Raw genomic sequence first — 21,552 nt, forward strand, 5'->3', positions numbered from 1 at the left:
TGGGCCTCAAACTCACGAACTGTGAGATCATGACCCAAGCCAAAATCGAGTCATATATACTTAAACCAACTGAGCCATCCAGGCACCCATTGATTTTGTAGATTTATTTACTGTTTTAAAAAAATGTTTTAATGCTTATTTATTTTTGAGAGAGAAAGAGAGAGTGGGGGAGGGGCAGAGAGCGAGGGAGACACAGAATCTGAAGCAGGCTCCAGGCTCCAAGCTGTCAGCACAGAGCCTGATGCGGGGCTCGAACTCAGGAACTGTAAAATTCATGACCTGAGCCAAAGTCGGATGCTTAACCGACTGAGCCACCCAGGCGCCCCAATTTATTTGCTTTTTATTTTCATTTCTTTTCCATATTTCATAGGATCTCTAGAGACAAAGGAAAAAAGTTGTGTGGTTGGTAATTCAGCATTTTGACAGCCTTCAGACATAGGTCTTAAAACACTAGAGGAATAGAAAATTTTGCCATGTGCTGTTTTTGTTTTGTTTGCTTGCTTGTGGTTTTCAGCCATCCTCTCAACGAGAGCACAGATGTGAGAGGGGATGACAGATGTTTATGATCTTAGTGGAACAATTTCTCACGCAGGAGTCTCCTGATGCCCTCTGGTTGATTACTTTACACATGGAAAACTGAGAGACTCTGCTGCCTGTAAGACTGGTGGCCACCATTCTGCCAGAAATTACAGTAAAAACAAAGGGAATGGAACAGCTTAGCAGAGACATGCAAAACCATGTTTCTTTGTTGTTCTGGGTGTATTTTTATTTTTAGCATCACTACTGCGACTGTACATTTGTCCCAGCCCGTCATCCAAGTATTTGTGGAAATTAACTGCAATGTTATGAATGTTTCACAGATGGATGAACCAAAGCTGATGAGAAAACAAACTGGTTCTGATCTTTTCACCATTTTGGGGATCTGAGTTTTATCTGGCTGAAAATAGATGTTTTCAATCAGAAACTGTACCACGTAGATTTTTTTTTTTCCTGCCAGAAACTGAATACCCTACTAAAGTAGCTTGAAGTAGTGTCTTTCAAAATTGGCTGCACGTTGGAATTGCCTGGGAAACCTGGCTTCCACCGGGCAAGGTCTGATCTCATTGGTCTGGGATGTGACCTAGGCATTGAGGGTGAGTCTCATGTACAGCCAAGGTTGAGAACCACGGGGTTACACAGTGCAGACACTTATTGTTTCACTTAACCACAAGTCTGGAGATGGCACTGTAGGCATGGCTCAGGGACTCACTATGTCATCAATGACTCGGGCTCTTCCCAACTTTCTCCTTAGTCATTCTTAGCATGTTGTTAGTGTCTCCACCCTTATACAGATGGCCGCTGTAGCTCCAAACATTAATGTGTTCAAACACAGCAGGAAAAGGGAGGACTTGTTCTTTGTCAGCAAGGAAAGCTTTCTAGGAACACGCCCCTCTCCCCCACCTCAGATTTCTTCTTATTTCATCGGCCAGAACACCCTCAGACCAACTACCCAATGACCAGTAAAGAAGAATGGCTTGTATCAGTTACCCTGTTGCCATTACAAAACAAAATGAGGGTTCCATTAAGCTAAGTAAAAAGAGGGGGATGACTGTTAGGTGGGCAATCAACAGTGTCTGTCTCTGCTATCCCAAACACATTAGCGACAATTCATCATTAACCTGTGGGATGCCATCAGGCTCAGTTGGACCTTGTATTAATTTTTATTTTCTTTTTAGTGCAGTTCTATTTGTAAGAAGTAATATTCCATGACTTTAATTCTTTCTTAGGGGTCTTCCAAAGAACAAAGAGAAATTTAATTTAAAAAGAAACAGAATAAAACTCATTCTGTTTTGGTGATTACCATATGGGTTCACTGACACTTTTGTAAATTTAAGTTACGTTAGGGGATCTTATTGACCTGATTTTTCTTTATGTTTTGCCATTTCATCATTTAGGGAATTCTTTCTCATACTCTTCAATTTTTCTTAGCTATATTTTTTTAGAAGTTTATTTATTTTGAGAGAGAGAGAGAGAGAGAGAGAGAGAGAGCCCATGCATAAGCAGGAGAGGGGCAGAGAGAGAGGAAGACAGAGAATCCCAAGCAGGCTCTGCATTGCCAGCACAGAGCCAGATGCAGGGTTCGAACCCACGAACCGTGAGATCACGACCTGAGCTGAATCAAGAATTGGACACTTAACCCACTGAGCCACCCAGGCGCCCCCTCACTATATTTTAAAAAGCAATTAAATTTTAAGAAAATGGAAAAATGATAGATTCACCTAAAAGGCTGATGCCATTGTAATGTTATCCTTCAGTTTTCTTTTTTTTTTTAATGTTTATTTATTTGAGAGAATGTGTGTGCGTGCGCCACAAATGGGGGAGGAGCAGAGAGAGAGAGAGAGAGAGAGAGAGAGAGAGAGAATCCCAAACATGCGCTGTCAGTACAGAGCCCGTCTGAGGGCTTGATCTCACAAACTGTGAGATCGTGACCTGAGCCAAGATCATGTGTTGGACAACTAAGCCACTGAGCCACCCAGGTGCCCCTATCCTTCAGTTTTCTTACTGCATTGCCCAAAGTATTGGATCAGTTTTCAAGAAGGAATAAAAGAAGACTGGAGGAGGGGCGCCTGGGTGGCGCAGTCGGTTAAGTGTCCGACTTCAGCCAGGTCACGATCTCGCGGTCTGTGAGTTCGAGCCCCGCGTCGGGCTCTGGGCTGATGGCTCAGAGCCTGGAGCCTGTTTCCGATTCTGTGTCTCCCTCTCTCTCTGCCCCTCCCCTGTTCATGCTGTCTCCCTCTGTCCCAAAAATAAATAAACATTGAAAAAAAAAATTAAAAAAAAAAAAAAGAAGACTGGAGGAACCATTTTATAGTTTGCTTTAACATTTCACAGAACAAGTTGAGATTTCAGAATTTTTCATTTTCCATCCATAGTAGCAAAGGAAAAGGAATTGACAAGGGGAAATGTTTCAAAATTATTAGATGAATCAGAAGATAAATGCAAAGACACAGATAGCAGCACTCTAGACTCTAATGATGGTGGAATTGATCAGATAAATGAAATCTCAGATGAGTTTTCAGATGATGATGTTTCAGATGAATTTTCCCAAACTCAAAAATCAATAAATGACCTATATATTTCTAAGGACAGAGAAGGAAATATGGTATTTTCATCCACTTAATCATTCATTCGACAAGAAGCATGTTATTATTATACAATATTTTGTGACAAGAACCTGGACTATCTCGTTTTGCTAAAAGGATGTATGATAGTATTCTTTATATCTCTCTTATTGTTTGTACACCAGTATTTGAGTGGTTTGTTGTGTATAAATTCTTTTTTTTTCAATTAAAAAAATTTTTTTTAACGTTCACTTATTTTTTGACAGCAGAGACAGAGTGTGAGTGGAGAAGCAGCAGAGAGAGAGGGAGTCATAGAATCTGAAGCAGACTCCAGGCTCTGAGCTGTCAGCACAGAGCCCAATGCAGGACTTGAACCCAAGAACTGCGAGATCATGACCTGAGCTGAAGTAGGACGCTTAACTGACTGAGCCACCCAGGTGCCCCTGTTATGTATAAATTCTTGTTAACTTTTCTAATAAAGTTTTTTTTTCTTACTATCCTTGTATATTTCTACAAATTAATCATAAGATGACTTTAAAATGGTAATAGGGGCACCTGGGTGGCTCAGCCGGTTGAGTGTCTGGCTTCGGCTCAGGTCATGATCTTGTGGTATATGGGTTCGAGCCCCGCGTTGGGCTCTGTGCTGACAGCCTGGAGCCTGGAGTCTGCTTTGGACTCTGTCTCCCTCTCTCTCTGCCCTTCCCCCACTCACGCTGTCTCTCTCTCTCTCTTTCTCTCTCTCAAAAATAAACATTAAAAAAATAAATAAAAATAAAATGGTAATAAATATTGTTCTTGGTATATTGACAAAGATTACTCAGATTACCCAGTTGTGGGCTCAGAATCCTTTATCAGTGTCAATGAGGAAAACATACTGTTTAGGAGAGGCACTGTGCCAGGCTCTGAAGATACACAGAACAGGCCTGGTTTTGAAGGGCTTACAACCCTATTGGGAGTCAGGAATATAAATTTTTTCCCATTAGCTACAAATGTCATTGTCAATCGTAGGATATCGTCAGCTATTTCCCCCCAGCTTCCTCCAATGTTAACTCCTTAAACAACTATAGTAGAGTATCAAAACCAAGAAGTTGACATTGGAACAATTCATGCAATTTATTCAGATTTTACCAGTACAGATTTATTTGTGTATGTGTGTGTGTGTGTAACTCAATGCAACTTTAACACATGTAAAGCCTTGTGAAACCACCCCCGTGATCAAGATACTCAACTGTACCATCACCACAGGACTTGCTCTTGTCACTCCTGTATAGCCATATCCCTCTCCTCCCCATCTTTAACTCTAGCAACCACTCATCGGTTCTCCAACTGTATATTATTTTATGAATATTATATAACTGCAATCATATAGTGCAATGGAAACAAAATATCCTTTCAGGCTGGCTTTTCTTAGCATGATTTCTTTGAGATTAATACAAACTGTTGTATGTATCAATATTTGATTCCTTTTTGTTGCTGAATTGTGTACCATGGGATGAACGTACCATAGTTTGTTTTACCAGTTAGTCATTGAGGGACATTTGGGTGGTTTCTAGTGTGAGGCTATTAAGAATAAAGCTGCGGGGCGCCTGGGTGGCGCAGTCGGTTAAGCGTCCGACTTCAGCCAGGTCACGATCTCGCGGTCCGGGAGTTCGAGCCCCGCGTCGGGCTCTGGGCTGATGGCTCAGAGCCTGGAGCCTGTTTCCGATTCTGTGTCTCCCTCTCTCTCTGCCCTTCCCCCGTTCATGCTCTGTCTCTCTCTGTCCCAAAAATAAATAAACGTTGAAAAAAAAAATTAAAAAAAAAAAAAAAAGAATAAAGCTGCTATGAACAGAGATATACAAGTTCCCGTGTGAAGTAAATTTTCATTTCTCTGGGTAAAGTGCCTAAGAGGGCAATTGCTGGTCATATAGTAAGTTCATTTTAGTTTTGAAAGAAATTGCCAAATTATTTTCTAGAGTGGTGGTACCATTTTACATTCCCACAGCAATATGAGTGAGCCCGTTTCTCTGCATCCTCACCTACATTTGGTATTGTCAATATTGTACATTTTAGCTGCTCTGATACGTGTGTAGTGTATCTCGTTGTAGTCTTAATTTGAATTTCTCTAATGGCTAATGATATTGCACATCTTTTCATGTGTTTTCATGTGCACTTCATGCACATCTTTTCATGAAGTGCATTTATGTCTTTTGCTCATTTTCTGATTGGACTGTATGTTTTATTTTTAATGCTGAGTTTAAGAGTTCTTTACATATATATTCTAGATACACCCAGTAACTATTTTTAATCAGCTGATATAGTGTTTAATTTGAGGGAGAAATGATGTCATGAAGAGTCTCTATCTCATTGAACCACACTGATACTCCTCCCTCTTTAGAAAAACCATTTATATCAATTCCAATCCAGCTGTCTTCACCAAGGAACACTCTTGGGGGTGGGGGCAGGTTCCAACCCTAGACAAAACTTTTTATTTGCCATTAATCTGCTTCACACTCTTCTTTAAAAATTAAAGTGCCAGCTCTTCATCCTTCTTTCTCTAGGGTTTTTGTTATCAGAGCCACAGAAGCAGCTGAGATAATGTGGACATGGCAATTTTTCTGTTTGTTTTAACATCTTCCCCCAACTTTTCCACTTTCACTAGACGGGCGTCTTCTGCCCACTCATTTCTCTGCTTCCCCACAACCTTAGTTTCCCTCTGCTGTGGTTATGGCACTCACTTCTACGTGCCTATGAAGCTCACTTCCTCGGGTTAACTGATTCTGCTTCTGTGTCCAAATTCCATGTTTCTGGGAGAGAGACTGGGTCCCTGAATATTGGGGGCAGTTGTGCATCTCAAGTGCAGCTGTGGCCTGGGGAAGTGCAGGCAAGTGGTATGGGGTAGGTGTCTGTTCTGGGGATCTGGCCTGTGCAGGTTTTCTGAAACTAAGGAGGTCTGAGTAGAAAATTACTGTTATTTTTATTACAAGGACCAGAGGGAAAAGAAAGTCAGAGAGGTTAAGTGGTTCCCAGAGCCATGTAGCTCCAGTAGAGGAAGTAGAGGCAGGACAGAAACCCTAAACCTATCAGGCTCCAATGCTTGCACTGTGTCGACTATGCTAACCATCTACCAACATGGTTCCTGCCCTCGAAAACCTGGGTCTCTTAGTGAGACTAACAAGTATGCAGTTACAGTAGAAACACATGAATTCCAACACAGAAATATACCAGGAGAAAACAGAAAACAGAGATCTGTTAAATGAAATACAATTTATAATTAAAAGAACAACAGCATTATTCCTTTCTTAATGAGTTTTCTAGTAGTTTAACTCTATACTTAATTATCCTCCTCATCAAAATACTTTATTGTGTTTATGAGCCTTTGGGTGACGTGGTTCACTGACATATAGAGTTAACTCCGTAAAGTGATAGAAAAAACCAGAATGGCCCAAATCCCTGTAAATAAGATACATGCTTTTATGCAATTTTTGCCCTTTAATCAGCTTTAACTAACTTTCTAATGTTAAATCAATGCTGTATTCTTAGGATTAAGTCAATAGGATAACTAAATTGTATCTTTTTTTTATACACTATGGGATCCGGCATACTAAAATTTTTAGGAGTTTTCATCCATGTTCATCAGTGAGATTTGGTTTATGATTTGCCTTCTAGAACTAACTTTGTCAGATTTTGATATTAAGATTATGACAGCTGCTATATTCAATAATTTCTATAAGATTGGAATTTTTGCTTGACTGTCGATAGAACTTGTTTCTAAATTCATCTAGCCTGGTAGTTTCTTTATAAGAAGAATTTTTAAATATTTTGAGAGAGAGAGAGAAAGCATGTGCAAGCAGGGGAAGGGCAGAGAGAGACAGAGAGAGAGAGAGAGAGAGAGAATCCCAAGCAGGTTCCACACTGTCAGCACAGAGCCTGACATGGGTCTTGAACCCACAAATGGTGAGATCATGACCTGAGCTGAAATCAAGACTTGGATGCTAAACCAACTGAGCCACCCAGGCACCTCAAATACAGCCTAAATTTCTAAAATTGGTTACAGACTATTCAGATATTCTTTTCTTCAAATCAGTTTTTTTAAAATAACACCTTCATAGAGACATGCCATACAGTCACCCACTTAAAAGCATACAATTCAGTGGTTTCTAGTAAATCAGAGTTTTACAAACACTGCCACTATCCAATTCCAGAACATTTTCATCACTCCAAAAAGAAACCCTGCAACCATTAGCAGCCACTTACCTTTTCCTCTTAGTCCCCAACCCTAGGCAACCACCCAAACACTTTCTCTCCATAGAGAGAAAGTGCCTATTCTGCACATTTCATATAAATGGAATCATATAGTATATGGTCTTTTGTGACTGGCTTCTTATAATATTTTCATGTTTCATCCATGTTGCAACATGTAGCAGTACTCCATTTTTTTTTATTGCCAAAATTTTCATTGTATGGATATACCACCTTTGGTTTGTCCATGCATCACTTGATGGACATTTGAGATGTTTTTACTTTTTGGCTGTTGTAAGTAATAGTGCTCTGAGCATTTATGTACAAGTTTTTGTGTGGACATATGTTTTCATTACTCTTGGGACTTATACCTAGTTGTGGAAATGCTGGGTCATAACTCTATGTTTGTTTGTTTGTTTGTTTATAATTTTAGAGAGAGAGGGGCGTGTGGGTGGCTCAGTCTGTTAAGTGTCCGGCTTTGGCTCAGGTCATGATCTCACGGTTTGTGGGTTCAAGCCCTGTGTTGTGCTCTGTGCTGACAAGTCAGAGCCTGGAACCTGCTTGGATTCTCTGTCTCCCTCTGCCCCTCCCCTGCTCGCACTCTGTCTCTCTCTCAGAAATAAACAAACATTAAAAAAATTTTTTTAAATATAATTTGAGAGAGAGTGAGCGAGCAGGAGTGGAGCAGAGAGAGAGAGAATCCCAAGCAGACTCCAAGCTCAGCACAGAGCCTGACATGGGGCTTGATCCCACAACACTGGGATCATGACCTGAGCCTAAATCAAGAGTCAAACACTCAGCTGACTGAACTGCCAAACTACCATTATATGTTCCTATGTTCCACTATCTGAGGGTTCCAATTTCCCCACATCCTCCTCACCAACACTTGTTATTGTACATCTTTTTCATTATAGCCATCTTAGTTGGGGGTGAAGAGATATCTCTCTGTAGTTTTTTCATTTTCCTGATGGCAAAAGATATTGAGCACCTTTTCATGTGTTATAGGCCATTTGTGTACTGTCTTTAGAGAAATGTCTGTTCGAGTCCTTTGACCATTTTTAAATTGGGTTGTCCTGTAATTATTGAGTTTTAAGAGTTGTTTACATATTCTCATTTTTTTAAATGTTTATTTGAGAGAGAGAGAGCGCGCATGAACTGGGGAGGGGCAGAGAGAAAGGGAGAAACAGAGTCTAAAGCAGGTTCCAGGCTCTGAGCTGTCAGCATAGAGCCGACGCAGGGCTTGAACCCATGAACTGGAAGATCATGACCTGAGCAGAAGTCAGACGCTTAACCAAGTCACTGAGACATCCCAGAGTTGTTTATGTATTGTAGATGCAAGTCCCTTAGCAGATATGATTTGAAAAAAAAATTTCTGTGGCTTTTTTCATGTTCTTGATAAGTGTTTTTGAAGCAGTTTTTAATTTTGATGATGTTGCCTTCGTCTATTTTTGTTTGCTTGTTTCCTTATATTCAAATTCCAGTTAGTTAACATACAGTGTTATATTAGTTTCAGGTGTACAATATAGTGATTCAACACTTCCACACATCATCCACTGCTCATCACAAGTGCACTGCTTAATCCCCATCACCCATTTCACCACCCCCCCCGCCCACATATTTCTGTTGTTGCTTGTGTTCCTGGTTTATATCTAAGAAATCATTGTTTAATCCAAGGTCACAAAGATTTACACTTGTTTCCTTCTAAGAATTTTATAATTTTTAGCTCTTACATTTAGGTCTTGATCCATTTGGAATTAAATTTGTTTTAAGTTTATTTATTTTGAGAGGCAGGGAGGGGCAGAGAGAGGGGGAGAGAGAGAATCCCATGCAAGTTCCATGCTCAGCCTGACGTGGGGCTCGATCTCACAACCATGAGATCATGACCTGGGCTGAAAACCAGAGTTGGAGCTTAACCAGTTGAGCCACTCAGGTGCCCTGGAATTAATTCTTTTTAATGGTTATTTATCTTTTTTTTTTTTTTTTTAATTTTTTTTTCAACGTTTATTTATTTTTGGGACAGAGAGAGACAGAGCATGAACAGGGGAGGGGCAGAGAGAGAGGGAGACACAGAATCGGAAACAGGCTCCAGGCTCTGAGCTGTCAGCCCAGAACCTGACGCAGGGCTCGAACTCACGGACCGCGAGATCGTGACCTGGCTGAAGTCGGACGCTCAACCGACTGCGCCACCCAGGCGCCCCTGGTTATTTATCTTTAAGAGAGAAAGCAAGCGAGAGAGGACAGAGAAAGGGGGACAGAGTATCTGGACTGGGCTTCGAGCTGACAGAGAGCCTGACACAGGGCCTGAACCCACAAACCACAGGGTCATGACCCAAGCCGAAGTTAGACGCTCAACTGACTGAGCCACCCAGGTGCCCCTGGAATTAATTTTTTTTATACAGTGTGAAATAGGGGTTCAATTTCATTCTTTTCAATTTCATCCAATTGTCCTAGCATCATTTATGGAAAAGACTATCCTTTTCCCATTGAATTGTCCTGGCAATCTTGTAAAAAATCAATTGACTATAAATGTGAGAGTTTATTTTCTAGACCCTCAATTCCATTGCATTGATCTATAGGTCTATTCTTATGCCATGTTGTAGCTTTGTATTGTTTTGAAATTGTGAAGTGTGAATCCTCTTTTTTTTTTTTTTCCAAAATTATTTTGGCTATTTTGGGCTCCTTGAATTTCCATATGAATTTTAGGATCAGCTGGTCATTTTCTGCAAAAAAAGCCAGCTGGAATTTTGATAAGGAAAGCATTGAATCTGTAGATCATTTTGGGAGTATTGCTATTTTAATAATGCAATGTTAAATCTTCTGGCCCATAAACACAGGAGGTCTTTGCATTTACTTAGGTCTTCTCTTATGTCTTTCAACAATGTTTTGTAGGTTAGAGTATAAGTTTTGCACTTATTTGTTAAATTTATTCCTAAGTATTTTAGACTTTTGATGTCTTGAGTCAGTTTTAATAAGCTCCGCTTTTGTAGGTATTCATTTCATCAAAATTTTCCAATTTATTGTCATAAACTTACTTAGAATAGTCTTGAATTAGTCAGTGTTCAACCAGAGAAATAGAAGCAGCAGGAGAAATTAAAAGATTTATTGCAAGGAATTCATACACACATTGTGGAGGCTGGAAGACAAAGTGTGAAACCCCAGATCCACAGGGTAGACCTCCAAGAAGGGCAGGCAAGAAATCTGGCTTGAGCCGAAACTGCTGTCTACAGGTATAACTTCTCCCTCAGGAAAGCCTCAGTTCTGCTTTTTAGTCTTTCAAATGATTGAATCAAGCCCGCCCATATTATCTTGGATCATCTTACTTCAAGTCACCAGATTATGGAATTTAATATAATCTATAATATACTTTCATAGGTTATACTAATATACTAACATAGGTTAGTGTTTCATTGAATAACTGGCAACTGTGGCTAAGCCAATTGACAAATAAAACTGATTGTGATAGGCCTATGAAAAATCTGTACCATCTGTAGTTAATAAATTCCTCTTCATTCCTAGTATCACTTATCTGTGCTTTTCATTATGATTAATCTTGCCAAGTATTTTTCTAACTTGTGTCTTTCAAAGAACCAACTTTTGGCTGATTCCATTATGTTTTTTTTTCAATTCCATCACTTTTTGCCTGTTATGATACAGTCCCAGAGAAGGGAGAAATTGGTATCAACCATTAGTCCATTCCAGCAAAAGGCCACACTTAAAATTTTAGGCTTAACTTTTTTCTTTTTTTTTTTTTTTTTAAACACTTCTTGGGATCTATGTGAAAGAAAAGCACATGCACAGAAAAAAGCCTAATGACATATATCAAAATGTTAAGGGGTTATCTCTGGGTATTAGGATTGGGGATGATGTTTTTCCTCATTCTTCCTGTATTTAATATGTACTTTTATAGTAATGTGTACATATGTATAATTGCTATGTTATACACCTGAAACTAATATAATACTGTGTCAGCTGTACTTCAACTAAAAAAGTATTATTTCTAATTAAATATGATGCAGGACTATTTTATTTTTTAATGTAGCTTTCTTGATTGATCCTAGATTGGGGCGGGGAGGCTAAATGGTACTTTGGGGGAAATTTTATTTATTTATTTCTTTTATTATTATTTTTTTTAAACGTTTATTTATTTTTGAGACAGAGAGAGACAGAGCATGAACAGGGGAGGGGCAGAGAGAGAGGGAGACACAGAATCGGAAACAGGCTCCAGGCTCTGAGCTGTCAGCACAGAGCCCGACGCGGGGCTTGAACTCACGGACCGTGAGATCATGACCTGAGCCGAAGTCGGACGCTTAACCGACCAAGCCACCCAGGCGCCCCTGGGGGATATTTTAATACGAAATGCATGTTAGGCAATAATATTCTTCTCTTAAATTTCTGTGGCATAATAATGATATTGTGGTTATGTAGAAGTATCTCTCTTTTTAGGGGACACATGTTGAGGTACTGAGGGGTAAAATGTCATGATGCATATTTCAAATGACTTGAGAAAAACACTATTTATAAAGCATGTATAGCAAAATGTCAACAATAAGTCGATCTAGATAAAGGATGTATGTATGTTCACTATACTACTTGGAATTTTCCAAAATAAAAATGGGAGAAAATTATATACTTCTATAATAAAGCAGTTGGAGGACAACAAAGGCCCATAAGAAACCAGTCACTGATGAAGATACTTTCTACATGGATGGATCTCATCCTTTTGTCTCCAGGGATCTGTTCCATGTTAATGCTAGTGGCTCACCACAGGCTGCTGCACCGACCGGAGAGGCTGTAGAGTACCACAGCCCCCGGAGTTGGCAGGCCTAACTCAGTGCTCACTAACTTGCTCTCTGGAATAATCAGATGATGCCCTTTTGATGACTGTGAAGTATTAAAATTACCTCCTTTTTGAAAAGTCTTTACTACCAGTGAATGAAATTAAGCAAATGGCAATATTCAACAGCACAGAAAAAGCTCAGAATAGGCAATATTACTGACACCATGATGGTGGCTAATATATTCATTTATTTCTGTTTCCACTTTCCCATCATTAAGCACTAATTCTCTGGAAAAGCAGTTTTTTTTTTTTTTTTAGGGTTTAATCATATACAGCAAAGGAATAAGGATAAGGTCTTGGTTTCAAAGTTCTGATTTACGAGTTAAACCAAGTCAATACAAAAATGTTCCTGTGCTTGCTATGGCATATACAAAAATGCTCCTTCAACCAAATAAAACTAGGGGACTAAAAACACTTTTTGCAAATCCGTGGTATTATCAGGTTCCTATAGATCTACAATATAACACCCTTTCCAAAGCATTATAAATAAACTTTTACTTCAGGATCTTGAAATAAAAATTCATACAGTATGCACAATGAAACCCAAAGATAAAGCAAGATGAAATAGTCAATAGCATGATTAAGAATGGCTGACATTTGGGGCGCCTGGGTGGCTCAGTCGGTTGGGCGTCCAACTTTGGCTCAGGTCATGATATCGCGATTTGTGAGTTCGAGCCCTGCGTCGGGCTCTGTGCTGACAGGAGCCTGGAGCCTGATTCAGATTCTGTGTCTCCCCCTCTCTCTGCCCCTCCCATGCTCTTGCTCTGTGTTTCTCTATAATAAATAAACATTAAAAAAAAAAAAATAGCTGACATTTATAGAAAACATTACTATGTACCAGGAATTAAGTGCTTTTATCTCATTTAATTCTCATTAACAATGCTATGAAATAAAATTATTAAAACCATTTTACAGATGAGTGGTCAAAGGCTAGAAATTTGCCCAAGGTTCATTCAGCTGGTACATACCATAGTGTCTTCAGACCCAAGTAGTTTGGCTTTGAAATCTGCGCTCCTAACCATTGTGCTATAATATCTCTCTATACCAGCCACTAATTAAAACATCAGAAATGTATTCCTTCCTAACCTTGGTCATTGTGAGATAAGGAGTATCTTTGGCTTCTACATATCTAAATTTTCAACATATTATATTCCTTCCAACATATAAAACCATTCTCATCCTGAGCCACCTGATTTTATTTTACTACAACCTGCCCCTGACTCTGCCAAGCCCACCCCTGTATTCTGCCCTCATTAAGTGGCTGCATTTGCATTAAGCTCTGCCTAGAATAATAACAAAAAATGTATGAAATATTTAAATCTTATTTGTTCAAAAGAAAAGGAGTTAAACACTTTCCCTCTTTACTCTCATATCAAGGCTTCGAAGACTTGCTCAGGAAAATACTGCTGATGTTGATAATGAGAGGATCTTACCAGGGGCACATTATGCCCCGGGATGAAAAACTTTCAAAACTGTCCTCCATCTTCTCTTCTGTGTGTTATGATGTGTAGCAGGATGGGGGTGATGGTAGAAATTATGGTAATAAATGTAAACTATGTTTTCTAGAAACATTTTCATTTCATGGAAAAATGATAAGACCACAGCAAACTATGGGGTGCCTGGGTGGCTCAGTAGGTTAAGGCTCTGACTTCGGCTCAGGTCATGGTCTCACGGTTTGTGAGTTCAAGCCCCGCATCAGGCTCTGCGCTGACAGCAGAGAGCCAGGAGCCTATTTCAGATTCTGTGCCTCCCTATATCTCTCTCTGCCCTCCCTCCCTTGCTCATACTCTGTCTCTCTCTCAAAAATAATAAACATTAAAAAAAAAAAAAAGACCACAGCAAACTAAATTTGGAAATGTGAAAGTCTTATTTTTTTAAAAACCAGGCTATACAAAGACAACTGAAAGCCATACATGAAGAAATTTCCAAAACAAACAAATGAAAAAAATCACACCTACAAAATTATTTACATGTTGAGGGCCCATATTAAAAAACATGGTCCCCAGTCCAATACAGACATAGAGAAACAGTCTACGGTAACACACCTGGAAGAGGATTTCTGTAGTACTTCCCAGTATATGACACAAACCAAATGAGAAAACCCCTTGAAGGTACTTCAATGTTCAGAGGTTTTAAGACCTTGGCTTTGATGATTTTGAAGGTAAGAAACAAAATCAAACTGGCTTCCACTGTGACATGCCAGTGGCTTCAAGTCAGTGCCTACAATCATAATGCTTCTGAATGGCCTTCTATTTGGGGGCAGAGCAATCTGTAGGAATGAAAGTTTTTACACACTCCCTGTTACTATATTACCTTAATAAAGACAAAAAGTTGTCATTAAACTCTTTTAAAAATATATAACGAATTTTCTAAAGATAACATTTTTTTAAGTCCAGATTCATCAATGATGAGTAAAAAATCTATTACTTCCCTAAGGTCATTTCCTTAACTCTGTCTATTCCTGCTTAAATGCAAAAGCTGATAGTTTCTGATTGGTAGAAAGATCTAAAGGTTTTTGCTTTTTTGGCAAATTCAGATTCTCCTTTGCTTTTTCTTTCTGGTTTTCAGTTTCATGACTTTCATCAATCACACGTTTTCGCTTCTTTGCTTCAGCTCCATCACTTGTAGTACCTCCTTTGGCCTTGGTAGCCCATGCCTTTGTAAAAATATGGGAGAAACGATTTTTAGGCAATAACAAAGAACTAGGAAGGAAATGATTTCCTCACTTTTTTAGGTAACAATCCTGTATATAAAAAGCAGCATTAAAAAAAAAAAAAAAGCAGGGGCATCTGGGTGGCTCAGTCTCCACCACCTCATGCTCTGTCTCTCTCTCAAAAATAAACATTAAAAAAAATTTTTTTTAATTAAAAAAAAGCATAATTAGTACTTGAATTGTTAAGCTAATCATTAAGGATTCTCATTGTTAACAAATGTCTTATTAATTGCAGAGCAGGTTAAAAAATTTATGTCTACCTCTGTAATATTTCAACCTAAACTCTGCTTATATTTAACCATATTAAGTGCAAAATATATAACTGCAGGTACTTTTTTTAAAAATGAAACTTTTTATTTTGAGATTTTTTCATATGCAGTTGTAGGAAATAATACAGAAGGATCTCGTATACTCTTTTCCCAGTTTCCCCCAATCATAGCATCTTCCAAAGCTGATATATCACAACCAGAGTACTGACATCAATACAATCCCCCCATTTTTACTTCTACTCATTTGTGTGTATGTGTGTATGCATATTTAATTCCCATGTAGGCTCCACATTCAAGATACAAAACAGTACCATCACCACAAGGATCCCTCATGTTGTTCCTCCAAACTACATTTCTCATCCAGGTCCCAACTCCTGGTAATTAGTTCTCTGTTCTTCATCCCTATCACTCTGTCACTTCAGGAATGACATTTCAGATACTCTTTTGGGGCTGGCTTTATTCAATAAGCACAAGAACCTTAAAAAGTTCAGTCATTTCCGTCTGTCTCCTAAATCTTTTTTTTTTTTAATTAGAGAGAGAGCAAGAGCGTGTGCATGAGGTGGGGAGAGGGGCAGAGGGAGAGACACGGAATATCAATCCCAATGCAGGGCTCGATCTCACAACCCTGGGATCATGACCTGAGCCAAGATAAATATTGGACGCTCAACTGACTGAGTCACTTAAATCTATTTTAATATGTAATAGTTCCTCCTTCTTTCACTTTATTTCCTTTCCATTTATTTACTATAGAAAAGAGACCCTTTGGAGCTGTAGAATTTCTCACATTAACAGACTGGATTAAGGTTTAACTTAAAAATACTGATTACATTTTCAAGTATTCAAAAACACAATCACATTTTTTACTGCATAAGATCATTTAGATACCATTTATCTAATTCTTTATTATCCTTTTATAAAGTCTTACAAAAAATGAGAAATACAAAGTTGCCAATGAGATTCTAAATAGGCTTGAGGTGGTTGGACCAGTTTCTAGCTTCCTCATTTTGTAATAGCTCTATTCTTAAAATTCAGTTTATCAAGGCAAGTATCTATTTCACCAGGTGAATACTGCATGCCCATGCCGCATACTGCATCCCTGGGGAAATGATATCTGAGGATTTAATTGATATACCACACACATTCCTTCCCCTTGCAACAGAAAGCTGCTCCTAGCCCTCCCTCATAAGGCAGAAATTTATACAAGGGGCAATAAGGTACCAGCCACCTGTCCTAATTTCCACATGAAAGGCTAGAACAGAACACCAGGTCTTCCACTGCCCGAAAAGCAGTACTCTCACTTTGACTTTGTTTTTGTTTTTTTGTTTTTTAAAGTAAGCTCTATGCTCAATGTGGGCCTTGAACTCACAACCCTGAGATTAACAGTCACATGCTCTATCGACTGAGCCAACCAGGTACCCCAGTATTCTCATTTTATATTCAATGTGGAAGTAAATAGCATTTTAAAAAATTCTGCTTTTTAAAGAAATTTTTTAAGTTTATTTATTTATTTTGAGAGAGAGGTAAAGAGAGTGAGTGCAAGCAGGGAAGGGGCAGAGAGAGAGAATCCCAAGTACCCTAAGGCAGTAGTCCAAACATGTACATTTAATTTCATTTTTACTTCTTAATTTTATTTGCTTTTGATTTGTAAGTAATGTACTTTTTCTTGGGGTATCCTCCTAACTTACAACATGCAGGAACTTATACAGATATAAACAGTACATATGCCCCAAATTTAACCATTAGCACTAATAACTATTACACATCCATATGTTTAGAACTAACATTTCAGTTATTTAATTTCCTCTCCACCAAGAGTTTACCAGAATATATGCAATTTCCAGAACAGAAAAAGGCATTTTCTATAAGAATTTTTAAGACCTAGGGGGCACCTGGGTGACTTAGTCGGTTAAGTGACCAACTTTCGGTTTTGGCTCAGATCATGATCTCATGGGTTCATGAGTTCAGGTCCACGTCAGGCTTTGCGCTGACAGTGCTGGGCCTCCTTGGGATTCTCTCTCTCTGCCCTTCCCTGCTTGTGCTCGCTCTCTCTCTTTCTCAAAATAAATAAATTTGAAAAAAATAAAAACAAAAACAAAACCCCTGGGAATTTACTAAGATCTCAATCTCAGCAAAATTATTCTTACCTTCCTTTCTTCAGGTGACAATACTCTAAATCGAATCATTCCTTCTTTTATTATGTCTGCTTCATCTGAAAAGTCAGGATTGTCAGACAAAATATTACTTCTGTTTTCTTCCAGCCACATCTGGAACCCAGTCTTTGGCCTAAAATAGCAATTATTGAAAAAATTTCATACTTAAGACACAGTTTAAAGTGCTTTATGATTTTTCAGGTTAGTAATTAACCATTAGTCTTTGCATACCTATATATACTAAGAAAGACACAATTAATTACACTTGTTAATATTCATACTACATATTACCTAAAACTGCTTGAAGACCATGGAAATAATGAACTGAAAAACCCCTTGTAAGATCAATTCAAAGGGTTTACTCACATATGTATTTTCCAAGTGGAGCAACCATGAACTCTGCACTTTCAGCTCCTTTTTGGAATGCTGACAGGCTCAAGGTCTCCAGTTTCACTCAGCCCCTCTGGCCCAGTAAAATTCTTCCAATCCTTGGTGGGTTCTTTCTCCATTTCCAAAACCAGCTATCTTTAATTTTTACTTTTCTCAAGCTCCTATCCCATCCCCTCACCATTGCTCTCACAGATGACCTGGGCGTGTATGTCCTTTCTCATATAATTATTATGTAAAGCATACACACAGCATACTTATCAATTTCATTAGACTTGACTTTTTTTTTTATGTTTATTTATTTTTGAGAGACAGAGACAGACCCTGAGTGGAGGAGGGGCAGAGAGTGGGGGAGTCACAAAATCCAAAGCAGGCTCCAGGCTCTGAGCTGTCAGCACGAGCCCAGTGTGGGGCTCAACTCACAAACCATGAGATCATGACCTGAGCCAAAGTCAGATGCCTAACTGACTGAGCCACTCAGATGCCCCTAGACTTTGCTTTTGACACAAATTATCTTTAGGTCACAAGTGAAGATTTAATGCAAACATTTAATATTTACTGAGCACTTACTATCTGCTAGGCATTGTTCTAAATACTTTGTGTGTATTACCTCATTTCATCTATCATAACCCTATGAGGGTAGGTGCAATTACTATCTCTATTCCATAGAGGAGGAAATCAAGGCTCAGAAATGTGAGATAACTTAGGGGCGCCTGGGTGGCTCAGTTGGTTAAGTGTCTGACTTCAGCTCAGGTCATGATTTCACGGTTCGTGGGTTTGAGCCCCGTGTTAGGCTCTGTGCTGACAGCTCAGAGCCTGGAGCCTGCTTTGGATTTTGTCTCCCTCTCTCTCTGCCCACCCCCGCTTGGGCTCCATCTCTCTCTCTCAAAAATGAATAAATATTAAACAAATTAAAAAAAAAAAAGAAAAGAAATGTGAAATAACTTACTCTAGGTCACACAGATAGCCAAAGGCAGACCTGGGATTTAATACCTTGGCAGTTTGACTGCAGAGTCCCCATACTTCACACAGCAGCTGTACTGGCCCTTACTACATTGTAACCAAATGGATCTTGAATAACAAATTTAAATATACAGCAAAAATTAGTGGCAAAAATACCAGAGGAAAATGTTTATGATAAAATTTTATTTTACTTATTTTTAAACATTTATTTATTTATAAGGTTTATTTTTGAGAGTGACAGAGTGCGAGCAGGGGAGGTGCAGAGAGAGGGAGACACAGAATCTGAAACAGGCTCCAAGCTCTGAGCTGTCAGCACACAGTCCCAGGCAGGGCTCGAACCCATGAGCAGCGAGATAATGACCTGAGCTGAAGTCGGACACTCAACCGACTGAGCCACCCAGGCACCCCTATGATAAAATTTTAAATGGAAACAAGACCACAGGTTGTAACATTCCATCTCTGATGCAGAGCCCACTAAATGTAGAATCTTAATTTTAATAAAAAAGATTTAAAAAATTATCTTTATGAGTAATTGAGGGATTTTTGTCTAAATTTTTTAATTTTTAGAAAAACAAGCTATAAAAAATATTACTAGCATTGCCTAATTTGTGGAAATATACAAATTTCAAGTAATCTTAATATAATTCTACTTCCAGAAAAATAATAGAACAAATCAAAACAAATGGTAAACAAAGTTTCTTGAATTTCCTGAAATTAATAAACATTCATTTTAATCAAACTTGAAGCAATGTCACAAATCTAGCTAAGAGCAGGCAATCTCCCTGCCCCTAAACAGCTGTTTTCCAAAAGAAAAACAAAATTGAATATTTCTCTTCTGATTCAGTTTATCAATACTCATGACAAAATATTTGGTTAAACAGTTATAACTCCTTAATGACATTCCAATTAAATAAGTTTTCTGTATTGAAAGTACAAAAAATTGAATCTTCTTAAATAAAACCTTCACTGCTTAATACCTAATTTGAATTCAGGGCAAAACAGAAAAAATAAAAACCAAAGCTACCCCTCAAATTAAACTGGTTAACATGAAGGATGCCTGCTAGCTCAATCGGTAAAGCATATGGCTCTTGATATCGGGGCTAGGAGTTCGAGCCCCACGTTGGGTGCAGAGATTACTTAAAAATAGACTCTTTAAAAAAGTAGATAGATAAATAAACTGGTTAACAGGAGATATTCAATGATAAAAATGAAATGGTGACTTTTTCTTTTTAACTGAGGCATTAAAGTTTTTTTAAAAATGTTTATTTTTAAGAGAGAGAGTGCGAGTATGGGAGGGGCAGAGAGAGAGGGAGACACAGAATCTGAAGCAGGCTCCAGGCTCCAAACTGTCAGCACAGAGCCGAATGCGAGGCTCGAACCCATGAATGGTGAGATCATGACCTGAGCCAAAGTCTGATGCTTAACCTACTGAGCCACCCAGGCACTCCTTAACTGATGCATTTTAAATAAATCCAGCATTTAGAGAGATCACGAAATGTAACATATTGCACTGGCAAACAAATAGGATACAGGCAAATAGGAACTCATTGCTGGAGGTATAGAAAATGATACAAGATTAATGGAGAAAAATTTGGCAATGTCTATTGGAATTACAAGTGCACATTAACTTGAATCATACAGATATCCATCTTACGGCTATATGTATATGTGAGAAATGACATTCATATAAAGTAATTCATTGCAGTACTACTTGTACTCTAGCAAAAGACCAGCAATCACCCTCTGTCCACCAGTAGAGAACTGAATAAATTATGGCATATCCATTCAATGGATATAAAAAGATTAAATAAACTGTGTAGTAATATGAGATGATCTGCAAAAGCTGCTATGTGAAAAAATAGTAATGTACAGAACAATGTGTATGCTACCATTTCTGTTAAAATAAACAGATAAATACAAGTGTTTGAACACTTACAGAACAATTCTGGAGGGCTATGTAAGAAATTTGTTGTAGTGACTATTTGTAAAGAGGGGAACTGAGTGGATATGGAAGATATTTATTCTTTATCAGACTTTCTTTTGTATCCTTTCACTGCTTCTCCCACTTAACTATATTTATTTTAAAACAAAAGAAGAATTATAAAATATATGTTTTAAATTTTAATTTAAAACAATTTAAAGCACAATACAATTTATTTTATTTTATTTTTAAATTTTTTTTACATTTATTTTGAGAGACAGAGTGAGATAGAGCATGAGCATGGGAGGGGCAGAGGGAAGAGGAGACACAGAATCTGAAGCAGGCTTCAGGCTCCGAGCTATCAGCACAGAGCCCGATGCGGGGCTTAAACCCACCAACTGTGAGATCATGACCTGAGCCGAAGTAGAACGCCCAACTGACTGAGCCACCCAGGCGCCCCGTAAAACATAGTACAATTTAAAACACATATATAACTTATCAGAGCATACTCAAGTATTAAGTAGACATTAACCAATATTTATGGCCTCCTTAAAGTTATGTATTCAGGGATGCCTGGGTGGCTCAGTCAGTTAAGCATCCAACTCTTGATCTCAGTTCAAGTCATGATCTCATGGTTATGAGATTGAGCCCCGTGTTGGGCTCTATGCTGGGCAAGAAGCCCGCTTAAGATTCTCCCTCCCTCAGGGCACCTGGGTGGCTCAGTTGGTTAAGCATCAGATTTCAGCTCAGATCATGATTTCACACTTTCTGAGTTCAAGCCCTGCATTGGGCTCTGTGCTGAGAGCTCAGAACCTGGAGCCTGCTCTGGATTCTGTGTCTCCCTTTCTTTCTTTGTCCCTTCCCTGTTCTCTTGCATGCTCTCTCTCTCTCTCCCAAAAATAAATATTTTAAAAAATTAAAAAAAAAAAGTATTCTCCCTCCCTCCCTCTCTCTGCCCTTCCCATGCTCTCTCTCAAAATAAATAAATAT

At 38.6% G+C, this 21,552-nt stretch overlaps 1 protein-coding gene and 1 long non-coding RNA gene across 3 annotated transcripts in view; one reads left to right on the top strand and one right to left on the bottom strand.

Moving 5' to 3' along the window:
- Positions 1-21,552, top strand: part of LOC121031794 (uncharacterized) — a 59,857-nt gene that overhangs the window by 24,103 nt on the left and 14,202 nt on the right. The gene's annotated exons all lie outside the window — the stretch shown is intronic.
- WDHD1 (WD repeat and HMG-box DNA binding protein 1) overlaps positions 14,004-21,552 on the bottom strand; it is a 67,465-nt gene continuing 59,916 nt past the window's right edge. For both annotated transcript variants that reach the window (XM_040477197.1, XM_040477198.1), the window contains 2 exons: positions 17,286-17,424; positions 14,004-14,815 (listed from right to left, as the gene is read on the bottom strand). In XM_040477197.1, the coding sequence (XP_040333131.1) occupies positions 14,615-14,815; positions 17,286-17,424 (340 nt within the window). In that variant the 3' untranslated portion in view covers positions 14,004-14,614. The remainder of the gene's footprint in view (positions 14,816-17,285; positions 17,425-21,552) is intronic.

Source organism: Herpailurus yagouaroundi, unplaced genomic scaffold (assembly GCF_014898765.1).
Source record: "Herpailurus yagouaroundi ecotype Mexico unplaced genomic scaffold, PumYag 141, whole genome shotgun sequence".
Taxonomy (NCBI): Eukaryota; Metazoa; Chordata; class Mammalia; order Carnivora; family Felidae; genus Herpailurus; species Herpailurus yagouaroundi.